This window comes from Paroedura picta, chromosome 14, assembly GCF_049243985.1.
Source record: "Paroedura picta isolate Pp20150507F chromosome 14, Ppicta_v3.0, whole genome shotgun sequence".
Taxonomy (NCBI): Eukaryota; Metazoa; Chordata; class Lepidosauria; order Squamata; family Gekkonidae; genus Paroedura; species Paroedura picta.
Window position 1 is genome coordinate 18,066,235 of NC_135382.1, and position 14,002 is coordinate 18,080,236.

At 46.4% G+C, this 14,002-nt stretch overlaps 1 protein-coding gene across 4 annotated transcripts in view; it reads left to right on the top strand.

Annotated features, from left to right (window-relative positions):
* Positions 1-14,002, top strand: part of ARHGEF5 (Rho guanine nucleotide exchange factor 5) — a 62,552-nt gene that overhangs the window by 44,714 nt on the left and 3,836 nt on the right. For all 4 annotated transcript variants that reach the window (XM_077309990.1, XM_077309992.1, XM_077309991.1 and 1 more), the window contains 8 exons: positions 336-496; positions 3,294-3,446; positions 5,297-5,426; positions 6,819-6,893; positions 7,861-7,950; positions 9,456-9,607; positions 10,957-11,118; positions 12,371-12,441. In XM_077309990.1, coding sequence (XP_077166105.1) covers positions 336-496; positions 3,294-3,446; positions 5,297-5,426; positions 6,819-6,893; positions 7,861-7,950; positions 9,456-9,607; positions 10,957-11,118; positions 12,371-12,441 — 994 coding nt within the window. The remainder of the gene's footprint in view (positions 1-335; positions 497-3,293; positions 3,447-5,296; positions 5,427-6,818; positions 6,894-7,860; positions 7,951-9,455; positions 9,608-10,956; positions 11,119-12,370; positions 12,442-14,002) is intronic.

The following is a 14,002-nucleotide window of genomic DNA, read 5'->3' on the forward strand; positions in this document are numbered from 1 at the left end:
AGATTGGGAGTGGGGATTTAAAAAGCTAGCCTTGTACAGCCCTAATCCGGGCAGGTTTGAACAGACTTCCAGGTCTGTACATTGAGGTATTTGCAACATTTTTTTTTCCATTTTGTGATTGAGTGTGATTCTCCATCTGCGAGTTTTGATGGATTATTTTGTAGCTCCAGGCCTCTCTGTGAACAGATGCATTTGGCTGCTTACTCTGTCCCCACCAAGAACAGCAACTGTTAGCCTTCCTTTTGGTTGTTGAGGATTTCCCGTTCCCTCTTCCACACAATCCATTGCTCCAAGACACGCTTTCAAGCGCCGTTCTCCTTTTTGTTCATGCACAGGCCAAGTTTGAGCTCATTGCATCGGAGGCTTCTTACCTACGGAGCTTAAACGTGGCCGTGGATCACTTCCAGCGCTCCGCAGAACTCCAGGCTGTCCTGACAAACCAAGACAAACAGTGGCTTTTCTCCCGCCTGCAGGACGTCCGTGATGTTAGTGCCAAGTAGGTTCTGGTTTTTCAAATCTCAAAAGCCACAGACGATGCTTTGATTGTAGCGCTGAAGGGGTCGGGCCAAAACGAGCACCAGCAATTGGTTCTCAAAGGCCTTGTTCTTGGCTAACAAATCTAAATCCTTCACATCATGATGGGAAAGGTTACTCCGCGGCTAAAAAGCTCTCACACTTTGGACACAATATAGATTCGGATGGGTAGCCATGTTGGTCTGAAGCAGCAGAACAAAGTTTGGGTCCAGGGGCAGCTTTAAGGCCAACAGAGTTTTATTCAAGATAGACGCTTTTGCGTGCAGACAGATTTCTTCAGGTTAAATGGAACAGAATTTCCTCAACCTCAAAATCTCATGTAACATTCCACTCCAGAAGTGGTGCGATTGTGCAGAATACGGTTGGGAAGTATAGCTGTGGACACGCCCACCTGGGGCCCCTCCCCTCCCCACTCTCTCTAGGCCCATCATTGGCCATTTCGGGAAGGGGTGGATCGATATGACCATACATGGTCATAGCACTTGATTAATGTTTAAAATTAAAAAAATATATATTTAGAAATTAATTAATGCCCACCCATTCAGAAAACCCTTCCAGGGCTGTCAGTAAACCCCAGGGTTTCATAAAGCCCTGGTTGAGAAAGCCTGCTTTAGAACAAGACGCGGCCCAACCAGCATGTTGCAGTGGTTAAACTTGCTGGACTAGGATCTGGGCAGCGCCAGTTCAAATCCCCATTCGTGCCATAGAAGGTTGCTGGGTGACCTTGGGCCAGTTACATGATTCTCAGCCTAACCTACCTCACAGGGTTGTTGTAAGGATAAAATGAAGGAGAATGAACTAAGACAGTGGTCCCCAACCTTTCCGAGGCTGGGGACCGGCAGGGCATCGGGCCGCGCCCCCGCGGACCGCGCCCGTGCGGGCCACGCCCGCGGATCGGGCCGCGCCCGCGGGCCGCACCCACGGATCGGGCCGCGCCCACGCCGCGCCCGCGGGCCGCGCCCACGCCGCGCCCGCGAGCCGCGCCCGGGCCGCGCCCACGGATCGGGCCGCGCCCACGGGCCGCGCCCGCGGATCGGGCGGATCGGGCGTGGCCCGCACAGGCGCGGCCCGGCCCTGATTCCCTCTCCCCGCCTCCCGCAGTAAGAAGCTTCCCGGGCCGCAAGCTTGCGGCCTGGGAAGTTTTTTACTGCGGGGGCGGGGTGGGGAGAGGGAGCCGCGGCCCGGTGCCATGGCCTTTGCGGCCCGGCACCGGGCCGCGGCCCGCAGGTTGGGGACCACTGAACTAAGACACTTTGGGTTCCTACTGGGGGGTAAAGGTGTGATAAAAGCCTTACTGCATGACAATCATTGCATGAAAAAGTAGTCATGTATAAACCATCACTGACTTTTGAGAAACCTGCTGAAGTTCTCCCAGAAAAAGCTGGAGGGGATTGTTTTTTTTATTAAAAAAAATATGCTGGCTGACTTGGCCCTGGGCATTATTTGCCTTTGCTGACTTTCTCTTTCCCTAGCAAGAAAGCCAGAGAGACAGGCGCAATTATCTCCTAGGAAAAGTTCAATTAAGCGCCAATAAATAAGAGATGGAGAAAGGCATTGGTTAGTTCCCTTCCAGCAGCTTTCTTGGCCTGTCTCCAGCAGGGCTTAATCCACATTTTGTGCCTCCACACTGCTCCAGTAATCTTTCCCAAAGGCATGCTGTTTGAACAATGTCCCAGCCATACGTAGATGTCATGCAGATAGCATTGCCGACTCCAGGTTAGGAAACACATGGAGATTTTGAGGGCAGGGTTTGGGGGAGGGCAGTAGAGTAGATCACCACATAGCCCACGGTTAAAGCAGCCATTTCCTCCAGGGGAACCAATCCCTGTTGATTAATTGTGATAGTGGAGGTTACCACCAAGACAAGGCAAGCTGATGAAGGCTCGATGAAGAAACTGCTAATAAAGTCAACGAAAAACACAGAGCCAGAACAAGCCCCGGTACAATGCTCATTTTCAGAGAAATTCTTCCTCAGTGGCCTAATATGATGTATATTCTATTTTCCTAATATTCATCCAGTACAAAAGTTACCTACAAGTATCACCTTGCCCAACAGGGTCAGATATTCAGTTGTAGTAAACGGGAAATCGTGGACAATACTTCCAATGGATAAATATATAAGTATACCACAGAAGTCGTACCAGAGTGTCCACCTTCTGCAGCCATTCTAGGACTTCCATTTCTTCTAGACTCTACAGTACATCATAGAGTCGGCAATTGCTGTGCCTTTTTGTGATAACTGGGGGTGTCCTACTTTGGATTACCAATATGTTGTGCATTCTTCCACTACTATATGGATAGTATTGTACACTCTGGTAAATTCTGTGTATGTACCAGCAATGCCAGCTACTGAATACTGGTGCCTGGATAAGTGTGGTTGCACATAATGACACAACTCATGTTAAATTATGCATAGCCTTCCCATGGTGACTTTGGGAAACCAAACTGGGGGCATGGGATAACAGCACCCATGCGACCAGTTGTCATTGCTCAAAAACAAAACTACTTTTTATATTGCAAAGAAAACATCAACACAATGACACGAGGTGCAAATGTCTTACTTGTGAAGATCCGATCATCCTGGGACTGCATTTCTAAATGTGATGCCACCATACGTTGCTAGGGCCTCTATGGTTTGCAGGTGGGAAGAGGGTCATACAAAACAGGACTATGGTTAACAGGGACCCAGAGCCAGAATTGCTGCTTGCGAATAACAGTACCCTGCTTTTCTTTCACGATTCCTCGGTGCATCTCTGCAGTTTCCTCTTTGATCTGGAGGAGAAGCTGGAGGAAAACATGTTCACCTTCAACGTGTGTGATGTAGCTCTGAAGCATGCACCGGAATTTCGCCGGGTTTACCTGCCGTATGTGACAAACCAGACCTACCAGGATCAAACCTTTCGGAGGCTACTGTAAGTCACCTGACGATGTTCCCTTCTCTGACCTAATTTTCTGTGTGGCTCTATACAAATCTGTCTTTAGAAGAAGAGTTCGTTTTCATACACCAGTTTTCTCTACCGAAAGGAGTCTCAAAGCAGCTTACAATTGCCTTCCCTTCCTCTCCCCACAACAGACACCCTATCAGATAGGTGGGGCTGAGTTCTCAGAACTGCCACTGGCCCAAGGTCACCCAGCTGGCTGCACGGGGAGGAGTGCCAAATCAAACATGGCTCTCCAGATTAGAGGCTGCAGCTCTTAACCATTATACCACGCTGTAGGCACCACAGACCTAAGCTGTTCTCCCCGTTGATGTTTTGTTCAAGGAAGTGCTTTATGCTTGCAATAAGATTTTTTTTTCATTACATAGTCATCCTAGGCCATTCTAGTCAGATTTTGGAAGCTAAGCACAGTTCAGTCCTGGTTAGTATTTGGGCAGAAGACCACCAAATAAATCCAGGGTTGCCACACAGAGGCACCCATAAGTCAAATGTGATTTCATATGCTGTGAACCACCCTGAACCCATGGGGGGGGGGGGGCAGCCTACAAATCAAAGCATAAATAAATAAAAGCAACCTCTGTTCATGTCTGGTATTGAAAATCCCATGTAAGGTCATCATAAATTGCCTGCAACTTGATAGCAATGCTCCCCTCCCCATTAGATGCATCTCATGCGAAACAACCAGAACAAAAATGTCACACCTCTTCATTTACACTGGAATGATGCCTTAGGGATTGCTGACTTGGATCGGGAAATGTCACCTGGACTTTATCAAGAGTCCAACCACACCCTTTATTTTATTCGGTCTGTAATGGGGGAATAAGAAGATTTGTTTCTGAAGTACAGTTTTTATAGCTGGATAACCCCCAAGGACTGAGGATTAATCCAGTAATTGAGGGATACAGAAAGAAACTTGTGTCTCTTTTTTAAGAAGGTCTGCTTCTCTTAAGCTTGAGATCTGTAGACTGAGCTTCTATCCACCCAATCAGAACAGGGTTGCCCTAAAAGTTTGTTGCAAAGTATGGTTAGGTTAAAGCGGAGGATTACATCATTTGCATGAAATACCAGATCCAGTAAGCTGGCGCTTTTCTGCCACTGGCCAAATTTTGGGGTAGGGGTAGAAACGCAACACAAGTACAGTTCTGCAAGGCCTGCTGGCATGCCGGAGGAGCAAACACGCATGCATGGACCCGCCGCGAATGTGTGTTTGTGTCCCGACAGGGGCGCAACCGCACGAGTGGTAGGTTCGGGCACGCATACATGTGCAGAGCCACTGCGCATGCGCGTTTGCGCTCCCATTGGGAGCACAAATGCAGATGTGCAGCAGGTTCGCGCATATGCAAAACTGCCGCACGTGCGCATTTGCACGGGCTCCAGGTCGCCTTCTCCCCCCACCCCTTGAGCTGATTTGCTGGGACAGTGGTATATAAATTTAATAAATAATAATGATGACAATAAGGTCAAAACCACAGAATGAGATACTAACATTTATGGCACGCTGTAATATATATGCATGAGTAGTATAGTCATGCCTCTAGTGCAGGGGTAGTCAACCTGTGGTCCTCCAGATGTTCATGGACTACAATTCCCAAAGGCTGGCAGGGGCTCGTGGGAATTGTAGTCCATGAACATCTGGAGGACCACAGGTTGACTACCCCTGCTCTAGTATACTTTCTATACCAGGAAAATGGCAACTGCATAGTGTTGGACATACAGGCAAGCAAGCAGGGCAAATTATCACAACTAAGCTGGCTGCAGAAGAACACAGAAACTGTACACATGTAGGAAGATGTTGCTCATCCAATCCCTCCTTTCTCTGGCAGAAACGGTGTCCCTCTCTTCCAGCAAGTCTTGGAGAAACTAGAAAGTGACCAGGTGTGCCAGCGCCTCTCTCTCAAGTCCTTCCTCATCCTCCCGTTCCAACGTATCACACGGCTAAAACTGCTGCTCCAGGTGAGCGCATTGGGATGCACAGGCCTCACTGCTTGATACATCATCTAAACCAGGGGTAGTCAACCTGTGGTCCTCCAGATGTTCATGGACTACAATTCCCATGAGCACCTGCCAGCAAATGCTGGCAGGGGTTCATGGGAATTGTAGTCCATGGGCTTCTGGAGGACCACAGGTTGACTACCCCTGATCTAAACCTTACTGAGAATTGTGAACCGCACATCCACCACTAAGTGGGACTTTCCTTGGAAATTAACACTATGAACAGCGACTGGTAAAAAAAAAAATAGCTGGTTTTTATATCCCCTGCAAGGAAATCCTTCTGACATTTTAACAAAGGTATACGAGCTATTCACATTTGGTGGCATGAAATATGTATTTTTCCCAGGTTCAACTCAAGTACTTTTGGGTATTGTTAAAGGAAAGGATTCATTCATAGGAAGAGGTCTTTCTGCTTGGCTGCAAAGGTTAGGAACTGCATCAAGTGCTTCCTGCATGGAAAACTTTGCTACCATTTTTTCATAGTCTCCTCCCCAAATTGCCAGCATCAGCGCGCTAATTAAGCATGCGAAGAACTTTGGCAGAGGTGCCGTCATCAGGCAAGCTCATCTGCCTCAGCTCCTGAATAACTCATTCCCTTGCAAGATGCCTGACAATACTGCTTTCCTTACAATACTGCTAAAAATGACTCTTATCTGCTAACCGTAAGAGAAATCAACTGGACTGTCACTTGGCAAAGGTGACCATGATCTCATTGCCCTACTGAGAACCTTTGGGCATGCTTAACAGCTGGCTGTGCTACAGGGCCAGATTTTGTCTGCTGGCATCAGCTTTCAGTCTATAAGCTAGACTTGTGGGGAGGGGGGCAGTGGCTCTCCAGATGTCCATGGACTATAATTACCATGAGCCCTGGCAGCATGTAGCATGGCAGGGGCTCATGGTAATCGTTAGCCCATGGATGTCTGGAGAGTCACAGGTTGGATTACCCCTGGGTTACAGTATCTCATTTTCCAAGAGGACAATGTGTCCGCCAGGGTCTTTAAATAGATCGATTTATCAGCAGCATCATTTAAACTAGCGGTCCCCAACCTTTCTAAGGTCAGGGACCGCCTCCAGGGTGAGGGGAGAGCCGACGGCCCAGGTGCTGCGCAAATGCGCGTGTACAATTGCCGCGCATGCACGTTTTCGCCACCAGGGGGCGCCACCAGGCGTGCCGGCAGCTGCGCCTGTCTCTTTCTTTCCTTCTTGTTGTGGGCGGGGGGAGGCAGGCATATATGCCGGCGGCTCGCCACCGGGGCGCGGACCGGGGGTTGGTGACCCCCAATTTAAACGGCGATATGAGTGCAATTGCTTGGCAGACTCTCTTACCCAAAGCCTTTCGTTTCCGTTTGTCAGAACATACTGAAAAGAACACGGCCGGGTGCTGATGAAGAAGTCCAAGCGACTCAGGCGTACGATGCTCTTGAGAAGGTAAAGGATACCCAAACCTATTCTTCCACCCTTACAACATCACCTCTGTTCACCCCGTGCAACACAATAAACTCATACTGTTTCAAATATTCTCCCCAGCATACTAAGTAACAAAGTGAGCCAGTGTGCTGGAGTGGTTAAGAGGGATAGACTCTAAGCCAGGGGTAGTCAAACTGCGGCCCTCCAGATGTTCATGGACTACAATTCCCATGAGCCCCTGCCAGTGAATGCTGGCAGGGGCACATGGGAATTGTAATCCATGGACACATGGAGGGCCATAGTTTGATTACCCCTGCTCTAAGCTGAAGAACTAGGTTTGATTCCCCACACCTTCATACGTAGCCAGCTGAGTGACCTTCGGCTAGTCACAGTTCTCTTAAGGTTATTCTCCCAGAGTTCTCTCAGGGCTCTCTCAGTCCCTCCTACCTCAAGGGGTGCCTGTTGTGGAGAAAGTTCATGTTAATAGGAACCTTTCCCCAACCATTCTGGAAGAGGGGCCTTACTTCATGCACTTACCAGCTTTCTGGTTTTTTTTACCCTCTCACATTTTAGCATGTATTTATTACAGAGATTCACGGCGGATTTCATATAGTGAGTCACTACAATCAGCAAAATGGGACTCCATAAGCAATGCATTAGAATCTAGAAGCCTGGAATGAACTGAAGTCTAGCGGTATTAACATGACATATCAAGCGGCTCAAAATGTACATAATAGGATCCTACTTACAATGTTCTCCAGGGCAGTATAGCACACAGGTCCTAATAATTTATACAGTAGGTTTGTGAACTATTTTGCCCAGTAGAGCTTTATTTCCAATCTATATACGCTCAATGATATGCCAATGTTATCTACATCGATCCATGTATCTAGATTATAAGGACAACATTTATCTCTTACCTTCTCAAGGGTCAGCCCCCTCCCAGTCTTCAGCCCCTCCGTCCCTGACCGTATCTTCCTTTTCCTAGCTCATCAAAGACTGCAATGAAAATGTCCAGCGCATGAAGAACACAGAGGAGTTAATCTACTTAAGTCAGAACATGGTCTTTGAATGCAAGGTAAATGCTCTCTTATATCTCTTTGCATTGCTTCCTAATATGATCCAAAATAAGAGAGAAGCTGTCCTCAATTCTTTGTCTGGCTAGGCAATTGTTACAGGGAGAGTGGGTTCCAAGGATAGCCTGTGTGAATCTTTGCAGTGGACAGAGATGTACCATCTCATGTTACAAAGTCCATGTTCTCCTATGTGGACTGTCAACACAGGTGGACTGGGAGCTAGGAACTTAAGTCTAGGCCTATTCTGCACACAATAGATAATGCACTTTCAATGCACTTTAGAAGTAGATTTTCCTGTTTTGCACAGGAAAATCCAGCTGCCAAAGCACATTGAAAGTGCATTATCCTATGTGTGCGGAATGGGCCCTAGTTAGACGGGGCCCCATTCTGGAGCAGACAGGAAGCAAGGAGCTTAAGCCACCTGTTCACACTGTTTTAATTACTCGAAATGACCCAGAGAATCACTACTTAGCCCACTAGGGAAGCTTGTGTGCATTTCTTTAGTGGGGAAAACAGCAGACCCCTGGAGGCTGTCTGAAAATGGGGAAATGGCTTGTGCCCCTTCTCCCTGCATACCACATTCTGGTCCAAAATAAACCACACATATCTGGGATAAAAGCTCCAAGAAAATTCCAGATGAGATGTTGACAGCGCTTACATGCAGGATGTGTATACTTCATAAACAGTGAAGCTGCTCTTAGTAGTGACTCCCGGTTTCCAAGCACAAAATGCTCTTAAGGCATCAGTTTCCAAAGTTTTTGCCTTTCAAGAAACCCTTTCCAGATTGAAAAGTCCATCAAGGAAACCCTGAGCTACAGTAGTAAAACCTCTCCTTGCTCTGGAGGGTTTTCACAGCAGCACATGTTAATGCAGAAAGCGGAACAGACAAAACCATTTCTTCCTTTGGATAGAGAACGGATGCATCCCAAACTACAACATAACTGCAGATTTTAGGAATGGCTGAGAACAATGGGACAAGTGCCTTTCAGGGAAGATCAGCATCACCAATCTTCTCTTTAATAAACCACCAATAAATGCGCACAGCCACACAGCAGGAGACACTGTCCTACAACAAAAGGAAAAATGTCTTTCACTGGAAGCTCAGCCTAATCAGGACTGCCTTTAGTATATTTCACACATTACGAAGGATGCAAGTTGGGTCTAGAATCCCCACCCTTTCAGACATGGTGTTGCAGGTTCTCTTCAACTCCCATGTGGCCAGGGCTTGATTGGGGCCACGGCAAGCAAGGAGAATGGCTCTAGGGGTAGCTTAACCCAGCATATTTGTAACAGCTCGCAATATTTATCAGACTAATCAGGAAGTACAGAACATTGTGCTCCCCCCACCCCCTTCTCTTTTCCGTGACAATTATCTTTCTAATGCCAGAGACAAGATTAGACATGCCCACCTGCTCTTTGGGAGAGGAAAATAGCCTTTGACGTTGTGCCTGGAATGCAGAGGAGAAATGGGCCTCACTTACAAGAGCTGTGCTTGTTTTCCTTCCAGATTTTCCCACTTATCTCTCAGTCCCGGCGGCTGGTGAAACGTGGTGAGCTGACAGCGCTGGAGTACAACCTGAGCTTGAAGTGGAAACTCACCACCCGCCCGATCTACCTGCACCTCTTTAATGACTTCCTGCTCCTCTCTCGGCCCAGGGAGTAAGTACTGGGAGTGAACTGGGATCTGTTCACAATTTCATTAAGAGAAAAATTATGTTGAAGGTAATCATTGTAGGCTCTGCCAGACTTAGCAAAGTGAAATGGTAGAATACATGCCATTTTTTTAACAGGCTGCAAAAAATTCTCCAGTAATTAGTAGTGGAGTGGGGTGTGTTGGTGATATCAGAAATGGTGGCCAATGGGTACCTTCCCTTGGATTTTCCAAAAACCAGAAGAACCAAGATATCAATATACAAAACTAATTTAGAGCCCAGCACCATCTTTAAGACCAACAAAGTTTTATTCCAGGTGTGAGCTTTCGTGCTGGAAGCTCATACCTTGAATAAAACTGTGTTGGTCGTAAAAGTGCTGCTTGACCCAAAATTTGCTCTGCTGCTTTTTGACCAACACGGCTACCCACTTGAATCTATGCCAATCTACATTCTCTGTCTTTGCAATAAAGTCTGAACTACATACCCTGTTACAAGCTCTTGACACCAAAGCCCTGCTGCTGTTCCGTGACAGCCCAGAGAAGGTTTGGACATCTACACTTCCCCTTAACTCATAGGTTTGATTCCCCAACTGCTTCTCACCAGCTTAAAGGTACAGAAAAGAGTAGGACAGTTGCAGACAAAATACCTAATAAAATTAGAGTCCAGTAACACCTTTAAGACCAACAAAGATTTATTCAAGGTGTGAGTTTTCAAGTGCAAGCCCTCTTCCTCAGACTAGTCTGACAAGTGGGGACCAAGCCCTATGAAGATAGGTTGAGGGATTTGGGAATGTTCAGCCTGGAGAAAAGGAGGTTGAGAGGGGACATGATAGCCCTCTTTAAGTATTTGAAAGGTTGTCACTTGGAGGAGGGCAGGATGCTGTTTCCGTTGGCTGCAGAGGAAAGGACGTGCAGTAATGGGTTTAAACTACAAGTACAACGGTATAGGCTAGATATCAGGAAAAAAATTTTCACAGTCAGAGTAGTTCAGCAGTGGAATAGGCTGCCTAAGGAGGTGGTGAGCTCCCCCTCACTGGCAGTCTTCAAGCAAAGGCTGGATACACACTTTTCTTGGATGCTATAGGATGCTTTGGGCTGGTCCTGCGTTGAGCAGGGGGTTGGACTAGATGGCCTGTATGGCCCCTTCCAACTCTATGATTCTATGATTCACTCAAAAGCTCACGCCTTGAATAAATCTTTGTTGGTCTTAAAGGTGCTACCGGACTCTGATTTTATTGTTCTCTTAAGCTACCTTCATTATGGAGAATGTGTTCAGACATTTCTTCAGTCAGTGTTCAGACATTGCCAAGTTTCCCCACTGTTTACTTTTGCGTGTTCCTCTTCTCTTTCACTGCAGGAATGGGCACTTCATAGTATTTGATTACGCCGCCTCCTCAGAAGTGCGTGGAGAAAAGTGTGAGATGAAGCTGCACGGAGCAAACAAAAACGTTTTCCGTCTCTTCCTGCTGCAGAACCATCAGGGGAAAAAAGTGGAGTTCCTTTTCCGAACAGAAACACAGTAAGAACAGCCGAAGAGCGCTCGGGAGGGGGTGTTAAACACACTGCACTAAATAATCTGAAATAAATAAACTGGAACAAACCATTGATGATCAAGAAATAAAAATAAAACTGATTATTTAGAATAATTATTAGTTTAGAATGATACTGGATATACATGGCCTTCAGCTTTCAGTTATTAGCAACCCAACTGTGAAATTATCAACCTGATTTAGAATCTAATTCAGGAATTTTGCTATAAATTTAAATTAGACAAAACCGTGCCGGATGTGGCAAGACAATGGGTTTATGTGGGAATTATTTGGGTGTTTTAAAATATTTAGTTGTTATTAGCCAGTCTTCCCCCCCCTAAGATGTTTTACATTATAATGTACATAATCTGTGCTTTGTTAAGAAAGTTCTTTAATTAACATATTTAAAAAGGAAAAAAGCTGAAGGCAAGGGAGGTTTCCTGCTGATATAGCTGCTAGCTAGACTTGCTTCTACCTACCAACATTGGGTTTTCTCCATGCTGGAATCAAGCAAAATTTCCCCCAAAAAATTTACCTTAGAGCGTTAACCTGTGGTATTTCCAGGCTAAGCACACATTTAGCCTAAAAATAATGCAGGTTAACAACCACATTAAAACATAAGCCTGTTTTCAAGGCCCAAAAGTTGCCTTCAAGCAAACCCTGGTATATTTACAGCGTCATTGTAAGCAGAGTTCTACCCTTCTTAGTCTGCTGAAGTGAAGGAGAGTATAATGTGTTCTTTCCCATCATCTGCAATCAAGGATGTCACATGGTGGTCAGGGGAAACACATCATGTAACGACATCACAAAACAGATAAATATGTGTAAACACTGCATGTTTTTTTGGCAGCTGCCAGGTAAAAGGTAAAGGTATCCCCTGTGCAAGCACCGAGTCATGTCTGACCCTTGGGGTGACGCCCTCTAGCGTTTTCTTGGCAGACTCAATACGGGGTGGTTTGCCAGTGCCTTCCCCAGTCATTACCGTTTACCCCCCAGCAAGCTGGGTACTCATTTTACCGACCTCGGAAGGATGGAAGGCTGAGTCAACCTTGAGCCGGCTGCTGGGATTGAACTCCCAGCCTCATGGGCAAAGCTGTCAGACAGCTGCCTTACCACTCTGCGCCACAAGAGGCCACAAGAGGCTCTTAGGCTTTGTGTTGGCAGCTGCCAACACAAAGCCTAATCACAGATCCTTGGAGGATAAAAATGTACTAAACAAGGTTTTTTTCCCCTATTTTCTAGGAGCGAAAAACTCCGATGGATTTCTGCTCTTTCACCGCAGCAAGCAGAGCTGGATGTTTTAGATTACCCTGGTAAAACTTCTTGCAAATACAACTGAAAAATAGAACAGGATACAGCTCATAATGAATATTCAATACCCATTTCCCCCTCTTCCCCCTCCCCCCCCAAATATACAGCTGCTCAGGAAGTTCTTTCTTCAGCTCCCAATTTTCCAAAGGAAATCTCACTTCTCAACAATGAAACCCAATCTCCATTTGTTTTAAGAATCCAACAAGTGAAAATACAATTTGAAAATGTGAATCCAGATATATATCTTTCATAATGAACGAAAAAAATGAAATGCAAAAGAAATAAAATCAAAAAGCTGCTTTCTGTTCATAAATGCAGAGGCTGATGTTGCACTGTGGTTCATAATAAGGATGCAAGATTCAGCTCGGATACTCAAATCAATGCTGATTCAGTTATTTTTTTCCTGCTTACCCAAGCTGAATCACACATCCCATTAGTTTAAATGAGCTGAACCAGAGAAGCCCAATTCATGATTGAGAAAAACCACACCAGTCCACAGGATCAGCTGCTGGGTTGGGTCTGTGCTGGGGAGGGAGGCATTTAAACAGACCTAGGTCTATTTAAATACCTTGCCTCCAGTGTGCTGCCCTCCCCCGCCCAGCACAGCCCAATGAGAGTCCAATGAAAGGCTGATCCTCGCTTGCTTGTCAGGCTGTGAACTGGAGGGGAGGCATTTAAATACCTCAAACAGCTGATTCAGAGAGAGGATTATCTCCACAGGTTAGCAGTTTGTGGGGTGTGGCTAAATTCACTTGGCTGAACTCAAATCACCTGAATCTCTAGACTGATACTGGGATATTCCAGAATCGATTTGGTGCAACATTACCAATTTTTTTTCTTCATAACAAAGTCATACTTTGCAAAAGCTACAGAAATAACAAGAAGTAACCATCTTGTGCTCATAATCATAATTGTGCTGATTAAAACAAGTTTGTTCGATCTGAATTCAGCCCCCCAATGACTTGTTTTAAGTCAGACATCTTTCTGAGGAGCTTCAAGTCTCAATGGGCTGCCTATAGTAGTCTTGGGAACACAAAAGACATTGGACTTTCCCCAACCCATCCAAGACCTCCTGTCCTTCCCCTTCCTCTTCCTGGATATGCTCAGGAAGAGGACAGCAGGAAGGGCACTGTGATAGGATTGCCGGTCCCCAGTTGGTAGCTGGAGATCTCCTGGGATTACTCCAGGAAACACAAATATGGCACTATATCTCACTGAAGTCCCTCTCCTCACTAAACCCAACCTCACTATTTCCCAACCTGGAGCTGGCAATCTTGTATAGTGAACAGAAAGAGTGCACTGTGCTACGACTTTCATTAAGCCCTAGAGCAGGGGTGGTCAAGCTGTGGACCTCCAGATGTCCATGGGCTACAATTCCCATGAGCCCCTGCCAGCAAATGCTGGCAGGGGCTCATGGGAATTGTAGCCCATGGACATCTGGACTTTGCCCTAGATTATGGTAGATGCAGAGCTCTGAGCCCCAGAATCCCTGGGAATTTTCCTTCTATGCCTCACAAGGGTTGACTCCCATTTTTCTCGCCATCTCTAACCTTCGGTTCCAGA